The sequence below is a fragment of the Trachypithecus francoisi genome, unplaced genomic scaffold, assembly GCF_009764315.1.
Source record: "Trachypithecus francoisi isolate TF-2019V2 unplaced genomic scaffold, Tfra_2.0 Lachesis_group6, whole genome shotgun sequence".
Lineage (NCBI taxonomy): Eukaryota > Metazoa > Chordata > Mammalia > Primates > Cercopithecidae > Trachypithecus > Trachypithecus francoisi.
The window spans coordinates 71,836,005-71,854,416 of NW_022681471.1; the positions used below are offsets into that span (position 1 = coordinate 71,836,005).

Here is an 18,412-nt window from a genome sequence, read left to right on the forward strand (position 1 = left end):
TTTCAACGGCCATCAATTTCTATTTATTAACTATATGCTTATCCTTTAACTCAAAGCCATCAAAATTCTTTTCTTGGAAAAAGGCAGTCAAATAACTAGTCACAACGGATGACCTGTGCGTTTGAAGTCAGCGCAGAGCTTTAGCCTCTTCCGGATGCTGCTTTCTGAATGGGAAGGAAAGGCTTTTTTTATATCTTCCATTCGTATCCTCCGTGGCCGATCTTTACTTTTCCAGAAAAGGCGGTAAATAAAAACCTGCCCAACAAACCAAGTGTATTTTATTTTTATTTGGCAAAGAAAAGGATGAAAGTCCTCACTAGGGCCTCTTCCCTTGCTAAGCTCTAATGTATTTTCATCTTTCCTGATGTGCTCCCAAACCCACACACCCCACTTTTTCTGAGACGGAGACTCGCTCTGTCACCCAGAGTGGAGTGCAGTGCTCACTGCAACCTCTGCCTCTCAGGTTCCAGTGATTTTTTTTTTTTTGGAGACTGTTTCACTCTTGTTGCCCAGGCTGGAGTGCAATGCTGCGATCTCGGCTCACTGCAACCTCCGCCTCCTGGGTTCAAGCGATTCTCCTGCCTCAGCCTCCCGAGTAGCTGGGATTACAGGCATGTGCCACCACACCTGGCTAATTTTCTATTTTTAGTAGAGACGGGGTTTCTCCATGTTGGTCAGGCTGGTCTCGGACGCCCGATCTCAGGTGATCTGCCCGCCTTGGCCTCCCAAAGTGCTGGGATTACAGGTGTGAGTCACTGCACCCAGCTAATTTTTGTATTTTTAGTAGAGACAGGGTTTCACCATGTTAGTCAGGTTGGTCTCGAACTCCTGACCTCAAGTGATCCATTTGCCTCGGCCTCCCAAAGTGCTGAGATTACAGCCGTGAGCCACGGTGCCCAGCCCCAACATACCCTTTCTATATACAACCCAACCCCCTCCCTATCCTCCCATTCTTACCTGTAGAAAGTCTCGAATATGTGTATTGGCCCTTTTGGAGTTAGGCCCAGGAACTTCAAACAAGGGACACTGCTGGCCAACCACAAAAATATCCACTAATTCCCGAATATAGTATCCCTGTCTTGTCCGGATGATCAGGAAATCAGTTTCTGGCATCTTATGAAGATAAATTGGAGCACGAAAAAGATTGTTCTCAAATGCCTAACAAAAGTAAAAACACAAAAATTATGTACAGAGTAGCCCTAGGAAATTCAGTCAACTGCTGAGAAAGAAAAATCAAGCTTATTGCTCTCCATCTTCATTATGCCATCTAAAGTCTATCCAGTAATACAAATAAATTAAAATATGGATTATCAAATGTGATTAAACAGTTTTTCATCCACTATCTATGTTTCAGAGTCAGTAGGGGAGAAAATACAGGAAGTGAATTCAGATGATGCTAGCTCTGCCATTACCTATATTATTTAACATGTCTATTTAAGCTTTTTAACAAGTCTATTTAAGCTATTTAACATGTCTAAGCTTAGTTTTCCTCATCTACAAAACAGAGGTACTTAAAAATGCCTATACCTCACAGGACTGCTATGAAGATTACATATGAAAATCACTTTATAATGTACCAAGTATTATACTACTACCCTAGACCACAGTGTAGCCCGACACACAACAGGTGAGAGCAACATTTGTTGAATAAATTAGTTAACTAATTAAAAAATAAAACAACGCTGGGCATGGTGGCTCATGCCTGTAATCCCAGCACTATGGGAGGCCAAAGCAGGTAGATCACTTGACCTCAGGAGTTCAAGATCAGCCTGGGCAACATGACAAAATCCCATTTCTACAGAAAATACAATAATTAGCTGGATGTGGTGGCATGCACCTGTTGTCCCATCTACTTGGGAAGCTGAGGTGGGAGGATGGCTTGAGCCCAGGAGGCATAAGTTGCAGTGAGCCAAGATCGTGCCACTGCACTCCAGCCTGGGTGACAGAGCCAGACCCTGTCTCCAAACAAACAAATCATAAAACAACCAATGAGGTATAAAGAGTGCTAGACAGAATAGGCTGGAAAAAAAAAAAAGGAAAACACAAGACAGTAGGGCAGAGAACAGCTGAACAGAAACATCTAAGCTAGTTTAAGTAGAGGCAAGATAGGGATCAACTGTCACAAGAAGCCTGAGACTAAGGAAAGCCTTTGCTGAAAATCACAAGAGTAGACAGAACGAGGGAAGAACATCATTGAGTGTGGAAAGAAAATTCTAAATGTGAAATATAGGCAGAAAAAGAATTACAGAAGAACACAGAAAAAGAATTACAGAATACAGAAAAAGACCTTTTTTTTTTTTGAGATGGAGTTTCACTCTTGTTGCCCAGGCTGGAGTGCAATGGTGTGATCTCGGCTCACTGAACCTCACCTCCTGGGTTCCAGTGATCCTCCTGCCTCAGCCACCTGAGTAGCTGGGATTTCACACATGTGCCACCACACCCGGCTAATTTTGTATTTTTACTAGAAACAGAGTTTCTCCATGTTGGTCAGACTAGTCTCAAACTCCTGACCTCAGGTGATTCGCCCACCTCGGCCTCCCAAAGTGCTGGGATTACAGGCGTGAGCCACCGCACTCGGCCAGAAAAAGATCTTTAAGAGCTGGGCGCAGTGGCTCACGCCTGTAATCCGAGCACTTTGGGAGGCCAAGGCAGGTGGATCACGAGGTCAGGAGATCGAGACCATCCTAGCTAACATGGTGAAACCCCGTCTCTACTAAAAATGCAAAAAATTAGCCGGGCGTGGTGGTGGGTGCCTGTAGTCCCAGCTACTTGGGAGGCTGAGGCAGGAGAATGGCTTGAACCCGGGAGGCAGAGCTTGCAGTGAGCCGAGATCGCGCCACTGCACTCCAGCCTGGGCGACTGAGCAAGACTCCGTCTCAAAAAAAAAAAAAAAAAAAAACAGATCTTTAAGAGACTACAAAAGTAGGCACAAAAGAAGAGGCTGATTTGGTAAAAAAACCTCAACAGAAAGTTTCAGGGAAAGGAGAAGAACAATACAAAGATGATACTAAAAATCTGGTAGGCAATAGACTATGGATGTAAAGGATAAAGAAAAAAACAGCTTTGCAGACGTTTTAGGAGAGTAAAGGATAACAACAGTAGAATAAACTAGATATAAGAGTAGGACAAGCCGGGCGCGGTGGCTCAAGCCTGTAATCCCAGCACTTTGGGAGGCCGAGACGGGCGGATCACGAGGTCAGGAGATCGAGACCATCCTGGCTAACACGGTGAAACCCCATCTCTACTAAAAATACAAAAACTAGCCGGGCGAGGTGGCAGGCGCCTGTAGTCCCAGCTACTAGGGAGGCTGAGGCAGGAGAATGGCATAAACCCAGGAGGCGGAGCTTGCAGTGAGCTGAGATCCAGCCACTGCACTCCAGTCCGGGTGACAGAGCGAGACTCCGCCTCAAAAAAAAAAAAAAGAGTAGGACAAATGGTTAAGATTGCCAAGAGAAATGAAATGGAGAAAAAAAAAAGATAGGACAGTGCTAGAGATTTTCCACATCATTTGTGGACCACCATACTTCCCCCCTTGAATATATAAAAGCTGTTACAAGAGGGCCTCTTTACACCCATTAGAATAAAGGAGGAAAAAAAGGCATTTCACTATGGCTGGGGACTGCAGAGGGCACAGTTCAGGTGTGGTTCAATATTCACAATAACCACAGCTAATATGATCAAAATGTTATCAATTTTATATACAAAAATTAAACATTCATAAATTATAATAAATTCATCCTGGTTGACTTCCTTATGCTTCCCAGATGTTACTGAGCTTACCAGTGTGTATTTTTAAAAACCTATTTTACATTTAGCCTAAGAACAACACAATTACAGCCAGTTTTAAGAAAAAGATTTCCTTAAAACATTTTTGGATTATACTTATCTTCTTTGTACTTAATATTAAAGCATCTCAATCAACTAGAATTATAATAGTTCTTTCTGAGCTGACTGGTTCCTCATTTATCAATTTCCTTAGTTAACAGTAAAAACAGGAAAGAATTCCTCACCTGCAGTAATTGGCCAGGATGGAGAGAGCCCAGGAAAGGAGATGTATGGCAGTAAACAGTTTCCCCATATTTACAATCTGGTGCTCCAGGATCTTTTCCAGGTTTCTAAAAGGAACACAGAAGACCCGTTATTAATCACAGAATATAATCAATAATCCTACACAATATGAGCACAGCACTTTACTAACACATGTTGAGTATCCCTCATCCAAAATGCTTGTGACCAGAAGATTTTGGAATAGTTTCATTATACTTACCAGTTGGGCATCCCAAATCTGGAAATCCAACATGCTCCAATGAGCATTTCATTTGAGTATCATGTTAGTAGTGCTCAAAAAGTTGTGGATTTTTACTTCGAATTTTGAGGTTTGAGATGCTCAACATGTTATAACTACAAACTCCTTTCTCCCAAGAAATTTATGGTATATGTTCACAGATTACCAGTAGATCTCTAACTACAGCTATGTTAATAACAAAAAGTTTGTATATAAGTTTGCAGTTTGTCTTACTACACCTATGTTAATAACAAAAAGTTGTATATAAGTTTGCAGTTTGTCTTACTACAGCTATGTTAATAACAAAAAGTTTGTACATAAAAGTTTATGGAAGCATAAGCAGAATTATGTGTGGAAAAAAATTTTCTGAGCAGAGACTCACCCGTTTATAATAGTTCTTTATCTTGGTTGCCATGCCAACCTGCATCATTAAGGGTCCATTTTCCTCACTATATTCTGCAAGAATAAGATCTCCATCTTTGCCTGTGAGGTCCTGAGGTGTGCGCATAAAAAACATCTCTCCACCACCTGAAGCTTGCCTCTCTTGTTCTCTCATCTGTCCAGAACAAAGAAAATACCATCTAGCTCCCGACAGGACAACTACTACACACAATGATGTTGTTCAATCTGAGACAAACACACCAAAAAGATTTTACCTATTTTTCAAACTACTGTAAAGTTCAAACAATAGTACAGTCAGCCCTCCATATCCATGTATGGTTCTGCATCCGTGAATTCAACCAACCATAGATAGAAAATATTCAGAAAATACAACTGCATCTGTGCTGAACAGGTACAGACTTTTCTTGTCATTATTCCCTAAACAGTAACAGTGTAACAACCATTCACATAGCATCTACATTGGAGTAGGTATTATAAGTAATCTAGAGGTGATTTAAAGTATAGGAGAGGATGTGCATAGGTTATGTGCAAATATTATGCTATTATATCAGAAACTGGAACATCTAAAGATTTTGGTATCCAGAGGAGGTCCTAGACCAATCTCCCAGAGATACATAAGGACTACTGTACTACGAACACTTATCCCACATTGCTGTTTATATTTTGCCTTTTTTTAACTTTTACCTTTCTATAGACTTTGCTGGTTTTTGAAAGATGCAGTCATTGTGACACCTCACCTTTAAATATTTTCACATGCATCACCTAACAATAAAGACATTCTCCTAAATAAACAAAATAACATTCTATCACATCTGAGAAAGTAACCAACTCCCTGATACAATCTAATATCTGGTACATTTCCCTAATTTATACCCCAATATCCTTTATAGCTGTTTTCTAACCAGAATTCAATTATACCTTGGCCTTTTTTTTGATGTGCTTTAGCAAAGGTTGAACTGAGTGGGGACCTGGCTGAGAGAGTGCACCAAATGAGTACTTTTTCAGAGGTGGGCGATGGAACTGCCGGAGTTTGATGGGCCCCATGTGGGTGGGAAAGAACGGCTGCCGTAATTCCACAGCAGGAATTGAATGCTAAAACAGGAAATAGAAGGGTTAAAATTAGCTAATTCCAGCCTAAGCAAGATTTTCCCATATCCTCCGTCAGAACAAAGCCATGGGGTTCTCCTCTATCACAGAAAAGACACTATTTGTACCTGGATAATATTCCCTCCAAAGGTGCCTCGAAGACCCTGTTGCTTGGGGTAATAATACTCATCATTGGAGAGATTCCATGGATCTTTCACTTCTGGCTGAGACATGTTCTAATGATAGATAATCAAACAAATCTTGGTCAGACTATCCTTCTCTATTATCTTTGTTCCTCTAAACACCAAGCCCCTTTTTTCTTCACACACCTGCTGTGGTTCCTCCTTGATGACTCCTGTTTTCCCTAAGAGAATTCGACTCTTCTTCAGAGATGATTCCTTCTTACTCTCCTTGGAGGGGGAGTTAGAGGTGGCCTCTTCCTTCTCATCAGGAATTTCTGAGAATAAAACAAAACCACTTGAGTTGGCTCTTGAAGATTCACCTTTCCTACAGACAAGTATCCAGTTTTCTTCTTTTTTAAGGTGATGAATGTCCCAATGAAGTTCTTAACTAGATCTTTCATCCCACCCCAGGTAACTTCTAGTCCATGATTTACTAACTGAACTACATCCTTGACATCTCTAAAGGTATTACTGACATTCCTACATGAGTTTTCCCTAGGGAATACACAAATAATAAAAACTTAACAGCTACAACTTTGCTCCCTCAAACTGCTACCTAGAAGTTTCCAGTCCATGATTCACTAATGGAACAAACTATGCTCCTGACATCTCAAAGTTGCAACTTTCCAACATTCCTACTTGAGTGTCCCCTAAGCATATACACAAATATATAAACAGCCAAAACTTCGCTCTTTCAAGCCACTACCTGTAAGTTTCTAGTCCTAATCTTCTCCAACCCTTCTGATTTCCTCCTGCCCGTTGACATTAACAGCAAGTTGTCAAAGGAGAAGGAACACTGGCCTCTGCCAGTAATATACCCAAAATGAGGTTCTCATCATTGGGATCAAGTGTCAAAACAGGAGGTTCCAACAGCCGGGGCATGGCCTGAGCATCCCAAATGATATTGTCCTCCCAGCGTCCATACACCAGATCCTCATTGTCAATGGGAAAAATGGAGTACCAAGGTTTATCATCATCAAGGGTAGCTGCAAAACCTAGTCAAAGCGCAAGGAGGAAATAGTAACAGAGAAAACATTTATGCCCCTTTCAATCAAGATTCTGGCAAAGATTTTTTATGAGTAGCATGAGTAACGTGAGTTACTCATGTGCCCACTGAAAAGGAACCTACACAGCATATTTCTCACTTTAAAATAACATTGCAGGCTGGGTGCGGTGGCTCACACCTGTAATCACAGCATTTTAGGAGGCCAAGGCAGGTGGATCACTTCAGGTCAGGAATTCAAGACCAACCTGACCAATATGGAGAAACCCCATCTTTACAAAAAACACAAAAATTAGCTGGGTGTGGTGGCACATGCCTGTAATCCCAGCTACTCAGGAGGCTGAGGCAGGAGAATCACTCAAACCTGGGAGGCAGAGGTTGCAGTGATCTGAGATCGTGCCATTGCACTCCAGCCTGGGCAACAAGAGTGAAATTCTGTCTCAAAAACTAAATAAAAATAAAACAATGTTGCAGTCAAAAATGTTCACTGCAACACTGTTTACAATAGTTGAAATTTAAATAACCTAAATGTTTAAGAAGGAATTGCTTAAATTATAGTAAATGACACGGTAAAGTATGCTAACAATAAATGGTAATAATTTTATAACAATGCAACATGTACCAGTAAATTATGAAACATACATAAGAATAATACACAACCATAAAGTGGGCAGAATGGAAAGAAAAAAACCTATTTCTTAGTTTTAAAAATCAGACATTTTTGTATCCAGGTGCGGTGGCTCACGCTTGTAATCCTAGCACTTTAGGAGGCCAAGGCAGGCAGATCACTTGAGGTCAGGAGTTCAAGACCAGCCTGGCCAACCTGGTGAAACCCCATCTCTACTAAAAATACAAAAATTATCCGAGCACAGTGGTGCACACCTATAATCCCAGCTACTCGGGAGGCCGAGACACAAGAATCACTTCAACCTGGGAGGCGGATGTTGCAGTGAGCCAAGATCGCGTCAACACATTCCACCCTAGGCAACAGAGACTGCTTTCTCAAAAAAAAAAAAAAATTTTGTTTTTCCTCCAAAATGTAGAAGTAATCCAGCTTTCTATGTTTATGCAGTCTGCTTTTTTTCATTTACACTAATAGGATATCATATATGTTGTTTCATATCTTCTTTCTTTCCATTTAAAATGAGTTTCTCAAGCCAGGTGTGGTGGCGTGCACCTGAAGTCTCGGCTACTTGAGGCTGAGGCAGGAGGATCACCTGAGCCCAGGAGTCCAGCCTGAGCAACATAACAACACTCTACCTCTACAAAAAATAATAATTAAAATAAAATGAATGAGTTTCCCATGTCATTAAACATTTTTATAAAGAACAGAATAATATTTATGTGGCTTGGTTGGGGTGGCTCTTGCTTGTAATCTCAGCACTTTCGGAGTCCGAGGCAGGAAGATCGCTTGAGTCCAGGAGTTTGAAACTAGTCTGGGCAACAAAGTGAGGCCCTGTCTCAATAATAAATAATAAAAAATGAAAGAGAGAAAAATATTTATTAAGTGAAAAGCACAGTACACAAAAACTGTACATATAGAAATGAGCTCAACTACATACACACAGAGAACACTGAAAATACACCAAAAATTAACAATTGATAATCTCCAGATAGATTACCAGTGACTTTTTTTTTTAACACTATACTGTATTTTCAAAGTGTTTTACATGAATCATGGCATACCTTTAAAAAAACATACAAACCTATTTAAGGAGAAAAAAAGGAAACTAAAATTCTAAATACAGAGGGACTTGGGAAACAAAAATATACTGTAAAGTACTGTTATAGTTCAGAAAGAACTTCAGGCCAGGCGTGGTGGCTCATACCTGTAATTCCAGCACTTTGGGAGGCTGAAGCAGGTGGATCACCTGAGGTCAGGAGTTCGAGACCAGCCTGACCAACATGGAGAAACTCCATCTCTACTAAAAATACAAAATTAGCTGGACGTGGTGGCACATGCCTGTAATCCCAGCTACTCGGGAGGCTGAGGCAGGAGAATCGCCTGAGCCCAGCAGGCAGAGATTGCAGTGAGCTGAGATTGCACCACTGCACTCCAGCCCAGGCAACAGAGCAACCAAGAATCTGTCTAAAAAAAAAAAAAAAAAAATCTTTAACTTCAAAATGGTTATCAGATTTTTCTAAGAAACCTGAGTCTGGCCTAGCTTCTTAACAGGACAAAAAATTACATGGACTATCTCCCTGCTGGTTGAGCATAAAAATAAAATAAAAACTATAGGGACTAGAATTAGGCCTCGGATCCTAAACATTTCACTATCTCTTGGCAGCTCAGAACATCACAGCCGGCCGGGCGCAGTGGCTCACACCTGTAATCTCAGCACTTTGGGAGGCCGAGGCGGGTGGATCACCTGAGGTCGGGAGTTCGAGACCAGCCTGACCAACATGGAGAAACTCCATCTCTACTAAAAATACAAAAATTAGTCAGGCATGGTGGCACATGCCTGTAATCCCAGCAACTCCAGAGGCTGAAGCAGGAGAATCGCTGAACCCAGGAGGTGGAGGTTGCGGTGAGCCAAGATTGCACCATTGAACTCCATCCTGGGCAGCAAGAGCGAAACTCTCTCTCAAAAAAAAAAAAAACAAAAAAAAAACACAGCTAAGCCCACTTATGGTGACTAAGATTAAGGGCAGTATATGCTGGACACAGCTAGCACAGAAGCACACCTTGCTGAACATTGTAAGCCATCGCATTCCTAGTCATGCTAGAAGGAAGCCAGCCTGCCAGGCTGCACGCTGAGGTTTTGTCCCTTTGTGTTTGACATCCTCCCCATCCCAGATGATATCATCCTCCCAATGCAGCTGTGTCACCATCAGGAAGTTTTCATCAGCCAGAAGATCAGTGCCATTGTTTTCCTCAAGTTTCCTAAATCCTGGGTAAGTAGGGAAGAAAAAACACACCCTCAATGGTCACTGGTCAAAGTTCACACTCCAAATTCCATGTTAGAGATACAGAACATCGTAAGTGGTCCTTTACTTGAAACAACCACTTGATAAAAGAGGAATATTTGCCTCTTCCCACTCCTAGTCTAGCACAGCACTCACTCACAAACAGAATCCTTAGTATAGCACCTAGCTACCAGGGTGATATACCATACCAAATAAAAGGCTGAGACACCTCAATCTCCCACCAAAGAAACCCTACCCACCAATATCTCCCGAATTAAAAAGTAAAGTTAGTAAAAGTAATAGGACCTGAGTACACTGATTCCTTTCTTACATACCAGTGTTGCTCACCTCTGTCATTCTAGATTTTATCACAGGTTCATGTTCTGTCTTTCTCAGTTTGAAGCCATAGTCAAACCCACTGCCATCTTCAGGGACACCCAGCATATCGTACCACAGTCGGGCAGGCCCATAACGCCACTCAGCCACTCTTGGCTTGGTATCTGTCACTTTATCTATATCTCCAGTTGATTGGGAAAATTTGGACTCCACAGGAGCCATCATTGTGATCTGTAACAGTAAAGTAGAGCAGGGAGAATTTCCTGATCCCAGCTGTCCTAAGGCTATAGAGAGTTAACAGTCAGCAGGGGAACTTAGAGAAACTGAGGATGATTTACCCGGAGTTAGAATGTAAACAATGGAGATGTATCATAGCACATTCCGCCTATTGATCAAACCTTATTCAGCAGCATATCATCATCTACCCCCTCATCCCTGCCTACCCCACCATTTTTCTTTTACAATAGGGAAGGGGCAGCCACTGAGATTGAACCCATGATTACTCATTGAGAATTAGCACAGAATTCTATCTGCTATGGTGTTATTTACAATTTAGACATAAACTAGAGAGAAGTCATTGAATTCATTTGTTCCTCTCATAAGCCTTAATCTCAGGTCTCCATTTGCCTACTTCATCATCAGAGAGACACTGCTCTGGAGGTGGTGGTGGAGCGTAGTCGTAGTTCACAAAGACTTCTGGCTGACTTCTGAGTCTACTGAGCATTCCACCTCCTGGATCTGCTCTTCTTGTATCAGCTCACGGTGCTTCTTCTTCCTCTTCTCCGAGCACTCCGCCAAACAGATGGGACATTCTTCCCTGGTCCAAAAAGACGTAGGAAGCGTAACACCTAGAACACAGAATACATTACTATGACAGAGACTCAAAGTCAGATAGGAAAACAGCAGCATCTGGGCCTGAAAACTCCCGAGAGATCTATTCAAATGCGGGGGAGAAATAAAGGAGTGTTGCATTCAGACTTACAACATCTAACAAGAAAGTAAAAAAGCGTTCCTTAATAATTTGGACTAGTTCTTTTAAGGTAACAGGGAAATTTCCAATGAGAACAGCATAAATCACATTTACTATCAATATATACAACTTTAAAAAAAAGACCTAATACAGTGTGAAGAACTCTTATATAGCCAGTAATATGTCACTGAGTAAGGAAACCCTTAGGTCTATTCCATACTCAGCATCTTAACAACGAAACTCATTATTTGGAAGAGGCCAGTGGTTTGCAATCTGGGCATTCTCCATACAATGTACCTTTCCAGGTCGAAATTCTGGAAAAAGTTCTGTGACACTTGGCAACAGCTTGGTGGCATCATGTTGCATAATCCCAGCCAATGGAAGGGTCAGCTTTCCATCCTCAGATTCTGCCTGTGTTGCTTCCTGAGGTCCCATCTCAGATTCTGAGTCAGAGGAACTACTGAAGTCCACTTTCTCTGAGGCCAAAGAGGAAGGGGCAATGATGGAGGGCAAGATGATGCCTTCTCCATTTTCAGACCCTGCAACAAGGAAGAGAAACCCCTTTGGCATGTAACTGTGAACATATTTCCTTGAATTCCGCAAACACCCACTTTAGGCTATACACATGGCTCAATGCCAGGAGATATAGGCCCAAGCACCCAAATCATAATACTAGTATGCAACCCAGAAAACTCTTCTAACTCGTTATCTCCCATTATCCCCCAACTCACCACGTACCTGGTACCCTAGGGTTGTGATGAGAAAACAAACACTATTACTAGGTTTACTACTTTCGGTTTTTTTTTTTTTTGAGACAGAGTCTTGCTCTGTCGCAGAGGCTGGAGTACAGTGGTGAGATCTCAGCTCGCTGAAACCTCTATCTCCCAGGTTCAAGTGATTCTCCTGCCTCAGCCTCCTGAGTAGCTGGGATTACAGTCATGCGCCACCACAGCTGGCTAAATTTTTGTATTTTTAGTAGAGACAGGGTTTCACCGTCTTGGCCAGGCTGGTCTCGAACTCCTGACCTCAAATGATCTGCCCGTCTCCACCTCCCAAAGCGCTTGGATTACAGGTGTGAGCCACCACGCCTGGCCCTACTTTCTGTTAAGTAACCAATATTGTAACCAATGTTGTGACCAATAGCAAAATTATGTAATACTTTATACCGCTCAGGTAGTCCTAGTTCAGAGACCCATGAGCTGGAGAATCTTTTTAAGCCCACCGGACAACATTAAGATTCTTTGGCATAAAGATCTATGAAACAGCTGACATTTAGCAGACTGTTAAAAAGAAATGGCTTAAAACTCCAACAGGAAGAATTTAGGTAAATGCAAGCCTCAACATATAGGTCAATCAAACACACTGCTCTTCCCCAATTTTCAAGCCTAGGACAGTTACTGTTATAGGAATAGGTAAGATAAACACTGAAGACTCTACCAGCCTTTGAAATCTCTGAATATCTGGTAGTTGACACTATCTGATTTATCAACATTCCAGGGCACCTTCCTTATTTAATCACTTCACTGAAAATAAAGCCATCTAAACAAGTAGTTTCTAAATACCAGTATACAGATCAGTTGTATCATAAATTACTTAAGAAACTCTTTAAAATTCTTGGGTTTGGCAGGGCACAGTGGATCACGCCTGTAATCCCAGCACTTTGGAAGGCCAAGGCAAGAGGATCACTTGAGGTCAGGAGTTCCAGCCCCTACTCTGGAGGCTAAGGCACAAGAATTACTTGAATCCGGGAGGCAGAGGGTGTAGTGAGCCAAGATCGTGCTACTGCACTCCAACCTGGGCAACACAACAAGACTCTTTCTCACAAAAAAAAAAAATTAATTAATTAATTGAATTGAATTGAATTCCTGGACTCTACCCAAGATCTTCTGAATCAGGTTCAAGGGGTGAAAGTCAGGTAATGGGGTTTTTTTTGTTTTTTTTAAGACTAAGTGATTCTGATGGGTAACCAGATTTGAGAACCACTGACTAAACTACTATATATTGAGCACGTTAAAATACTGTTGCCAAATGTTTTAAAAGTAAAACTTCCCTTTAATACTAAAATTTTAGATTGTATGAATTATTTCTAGAAGTTTTGTCCTTTCGTATAAGCTTAAGTTTGTCCCTTATGTGTGAGCCACAAGACTGGACTTATGAATGGAAACTTGCTCCTAACACAAAAGTAGACAATCTCTACTTACCACCGGTAACAGCATCCTGGTCCTTATCCTTCTTCATTGGTCCCGGGGGTGGAGGTGGAGGAGGCATCAACTTGCAATCAATGTCTTCACAATCAGCATCATAGTCATCTTCATCATAATCTAATAAAACCAAGAACGTGATCTCCTCAATATCCAAAATATTACACAACCGCCTTAAGCTTCCTTGCCACTCAATTTTTTGTTTTTTTTTAAGATGGAGTCTCACTCTGTTGCGCAGGCTGGAGTGCAGTGGCACAATCTCGGCTCACTGCAACCTCCACCTCCCGAGTTCAAGTGATTCTCCTGCCTCAGCCTCCTGAGTAGCTGGGATTACAGGCATGCGCCACCACGCCTGGCTAATTTTTGTATTTTTAGTAGACAGAGGGTTTCATCATGTTGGTCAGGCTGGTCTCGAACTCCTGACCTCATGATCCGCCCGCCTTGGCCTCCCAAAGTGCTGGACTACAGGGCCACTCAATAATTTAAAGCACCCCATGAAGCACTATCCATATCCTTAAGAACACACAAGTGAAAAAAGCAAGGTGAGGGCCAGGCATGATGGCTCACACCTGTAATCCCAGCACTTTGGGAGGCCAAGATGGGCAGATGGCTTGAGCCCAGAATTTTAAGGCCAGCCTAAACAACATGGAGAAACCCCATCTGCACAAAAAATACAAAAATTAGCTACGCGTGGTGACACATGCCTGTAGTACCAGCTACTCAGGAGGATGGGGTGAAGTTACAGTTTGAGCCTGGGAGGTCAAGGCATTGACGAGCAGTAATCGTGTGACAGAGCAAGACCATGCCTCAAAATATTTTACATATACATATCTGAAACATAGATTTAGCCTTTAGAAAGAGATGACGTCAAGGCGCAAGGCAATTGCTATAACATGAATAATACCTCATACAAGACATGATTCTTGATTTCTCATACAAGAAATGGTGGCTCACGCCAGCACTATGGGAGGCTGAAGTGGGCAGATCACCTGAGGTCAGGAGTTCTGAGACCAGCCTAGCCAACATGATGAAACCCCATCTCTGTCAAATACACAAAAATTAGCCAGGAGTGGTGGCATGTGCCTATAATCCCAGCTACTCAAGAGGCTGAGGCACAAGAATCACTTGAACCGGGAGGTGAAGGTTGCAGTAAACCGAGGTCGCGCCACAGCACTCCAGCCTGGGCGACAGAGTGAAACTATGTCTCAAAAATAAATAAATAAATAATCATACAAATATGAAAGAGCTTCCAAGAGCTGTTTGAAACCTTTGCTCCTTTCCTGACCATATCTTTTTTAGAATTTTCATACTGGGCCGGGCACAGTGGCTCGCACTTGTAATTCCCAGCACTTTGGGAATCTTCTCCCTCTGTCAGTTTCCCATAAGATTGGTCTTTCTTCTCATCTCTCAAATGAGAGATGACACAGTTTTCTATCTATCATCTGCAGTTTATTACTCTTTTCACTGTCCTTTAGCCATTGGCATCACTCAAGACTTCGTCCTGAAGACTATGCTTTTATTCCCCTGCACATTCCCTATTCCCTTTCTCAAGAATCACCTTCACCTAGATTAAACCCAAATCTACATATGCGGCCTTAATTTACCTCCTCGGGCTGGGCACGGTGGCTCACGCCTGTAATCCCAGCACTTTGGGAGGCTGAGGCAGGTGGATCATGAGGTCAGGAGATCGAGACCATCCTGGCTAACACGGTGAAACCCCATCTCTATTAAAACTACAAAAATTAGCTAGGCACAATGGCAGGCGCCTGTAGTCCCAGCTACTCTGGAGGCTGAGGCAGGAGAATCGCTTGAACACAGGTGGCAGAGGTTGCAGTGAGCCAAGATCGCGCCACTGCACTCTAGCCTGGGTGACAGAGGGAGACTCTAGTCTCAAAAAAAAAAAAAAAAAAATTTACTCCTCTACAATTCCACAACTCTTCTGCTTCCTAAAGAATCTTTCGGCGGGCGCGGTGGCTCAAGCCTGTAATCCCAGCACTTTGGGAGGCCGAGACAGGCAGATCACGAGGTCAGGAGTTCGAGACCATCTGGCTAACACGGTGAAACCCCGTCTCTACTAAAAAATACAAAAAGCTAGCCAGACGAGGGGCGGCGCCTGTAGTCCCAGCTACTCGGGAGGCTGAGGCAGGAGAATGGCGTAAACCCGGGAGGAGGCGGAGCTTGCAGTAAGCTGAGATCCGGCCACTGCACTCCGTCCGGGTGACAGAGCGAGACTCCGTCTCAAAAAAAAAAAAAAAAGAATCTTTCTACTCAGCTATTTAACAACTGTACCTTATAAAACACTGAAATATCCTTCATCTCTTTTAAATTCCATATCAACATCACATCACATGCATTTTCCCAGTTTATGACTTTAGTCCACTGTCTCCTTCATCAATCTCGTGACCCCCAATATACATTTGTCCAGTTGATCATTACAAATAGTAAGTGTAGGGCCAGCGAGGTGGCTCACACCTGTAATCCCAGCATTTTGGGAGGCTGAGGCGGGCGGATTGCCCGAGCTCAGGAGTTCAAGACCAGCCTAGGCAACATGGTGAAACCCAGTCTCTACTAAAATTCAAAAAATTAACTGGGAGAGGTGGCACGGGCCTGTAGTCACAGCTACTCAGGAGGCTGAGGCAGGATAATCGCTTGAACCTGGGAGGCAGAGGTTACAGTGAGCCCTGACTATGCCACTGCACTCTAGCCTGGGCGACAGAGCAAGACTCCGTCTCAAAAAAAAAGCATAGCAACTTTCTACTATAAAACTTCCATTATGGGCCGGGCGTGGTGGCTCAAGCCTGTAATCCCAGCACTTTGGGAGGCCGAGACGGGTGGATCACGAGGTCAGGAGATCGAGACCATCCTGGCTAACACGGTGAAACCCCGTCTCTACTAAAAAATACAAAAAACTAGCCGGGCGAGGTGGCAGGCGCCTGTAGTCCAAGCTACTCGGGAGGCTGAGGCAGGAGAATGGCGTAAACCCAGGAGGCGGAGCTTGCAGTAAGCTGAGATCCGGCCACTGCACTCCAGCCTGGGTGGCAGAGCGAGACTCCGTCTCAAAAAAAAAAAAAAAAAAAAAAAAAAAAAACTTCCATTATGTGCCAGGCATTTCTAGATGTTTTATGTATAATCCTCCCAATAACACTTCACAACAGGAATTATCCTGAGATATGGAAGAGACTGAATTTTAAGTGACAAAATCACAATACAAGCCTGGTTTAACAACAAAGCCTACACTCTTTCCAACACAATTCCTCACTCACCAAGCCATTCATTCATTCATTCATTCATTCATTATTTATTATTTTGAGACAGGGGTCTTGCTCTGTTGCCCAGGCTAGAGCAGAGGCTTGATCATAGCTCACTGCAACCTCCAACTCCTGGGCTCAAGTTATCTTCCCGCCACAGCCTCCTGAGTAGGTGGGACTATAGGCAACCAAGTCCTACGATACTTTATCAGTATCTTCTAAGTTGACCCTAGCTATCTTTTTTTTTTTGAGGCGGAGTTTCGCTCTTGTCCCCCAGGCTGGAGAGCAGCGGCATGATCTCAGCTCACTGCAACCTTCGCCTCCCGGGTTCAAGCGATTCTTCTGTCTCAGCCTCCCAAGTAGCTGGGATTACAGAAGCGTGCCACCATATCCGGCTAATTTTTGCATTTTTAGTACAGACGGGGTTTCACCATGTTGGTCAGGCTGGACTCGAACTCCTGACCGCAAGTTATCCGTCCTCCTCAGCCTCCCAAAGTGCTGGGATTATAGGTGGGAGCCACCACGCCCGGCATGACCCTAGCTATCATTTTCTACAATTGTCACCCTACTTCAGACCTTAATAACTTTACATCTCTAGCCTGCAAGAACAGCCTCCAAGTTGATGTCACATTCACTCTTTTACTAATCAAAACTCCAGAGCGACAAGTATCACTCTTCTAAAGCATCACAAAGGGAAGCCTCTAAGACTGTAAACTAGCAAAGCAGAAAAAAAGGAAAGTCAACTAATATTGACAAGAGCATTTACCATTATACTATGTGCTTTCACGTCATGTGATAAACTTAAATTCTCACAAAACTATTATTAATGTAACTATTATCACCTTACTACTGACAAGAAAACTGAGGGATTATTACAAATGAGAAATCCAGCCTCAGAGATGAGCAACATGCTCACAGTCACACTAAATATGGAGTTGGAATTGAATCTATGACACTCTAAGCCTAGGACACTTGACTCCAAAGTCCTTTTCTTTTCATTATACCATCCTGCCTCTCACTCAACAGTCTATGATGGTTTACAATTCCTTATGTCATCAAATCCCAATACATACATACATAAAAGGTACTGTGAAATTGCTCTATTCTTGGTTCTTGCTATTTGGCAGCATGTTTCTACTCCTTTCAAGAAAACCTACTGGCTAATTCCCCCCTCTACACACACAACTTGCTTATTTCTAAATATCTCCAAACCTTTAGACAAGCCATGTTTTCAAACCAAAATGCCCTGCTGCTCTTTCTCCACCAAACCTTGCCTCACTTTCAAAATTCTACTCAAAATTCACCTCCATGAAAGCTTTATTAGCAATCTATACCCACTTCCAATTATTCCCAAGGAGCAACCTTGTACATCAAGCCACGCAAAGGAGCCAATGCCAAGGAAGGAAAAAGCTAAGGGTATAGGTGAAGGCACCCTAGAGGACAAGAGAAATTAGAAATGAGCATCCCAGAGTACTGAGATTCTATCAAACGTAGCATCCTCCTTTCCAGGAAGTTAGCTCATAAAACTCACCTAGGGAAATTCCCAGCCTTTTCCTTACCATCCCTAGTCAAGACAACAAACACAAACCTGGAAATTATAACTTCTACTGAAAATAATAACTGCCACCATCTCCCCTCAGTCAGGGTGCTCAAAAATGACAGCTATTGACTTACCTATTCTGGCAGCCCATCAAAACTAAATATAACACTCTATATATAGACACAGGAGCTCATAGTTGGTTCGTCTTACTATGACTAATTGTTCTGCATTTATTTATGTCATCTTCCCCAC

The 18,412-nt window shown here is 42.6% G+C and overlaps 1 protein-coding gene across 1 annotated transcript in view; it reads right to left on the reverse strand.

Annotated features, from left to right (window-relative positions):
* TAF1 (TATA-box binding protein associated factor 1) overlaps window positions 1-18,412 on the reverse strand; it is a 117,127-nt gene that overhangs the window by 94,333 nt on the left and 4,382 nt on the right. The window contains 16 exon segments of the mRNA XM_033200891.1: window positions 114-255; window positions 958-1,158; window positions 4,011-4,115; window positions 4,668-4,841; window positions 5,606-5,779; window positions 5,902-6,009; window positions 6,103-6,230; window positions 6,774-6,950; window positions 9,644-9,709; window positions 9,712-9,849; window positions 10,201-10,432; window positions 10,833-10,888; window positions 10,891-10,983; window positions 10,986-11,049; window positions 11,469-11,647; window positions 13,373-13,492. Of these exon segments, the coding sequence (XP_033056782.1) occupies window positions 114-255; window positions 958-1,158; window positions 4,011-4,115; window positions 4,668-4,841; window positions 5,606-5,779; window positions 5,902-6,009; window positions 6,103-6,230; window positions 6,774-6,950; window positions 9,644-9,709; window positions 9,712-9,849; window positions 10,201-10,432; window positions 10,833-10,888; window positions 10,891-10,983; window positions 10,986-11,049; window positions 11,469-11,647; window positions 13,373-13,492 (2,157 nt within the window).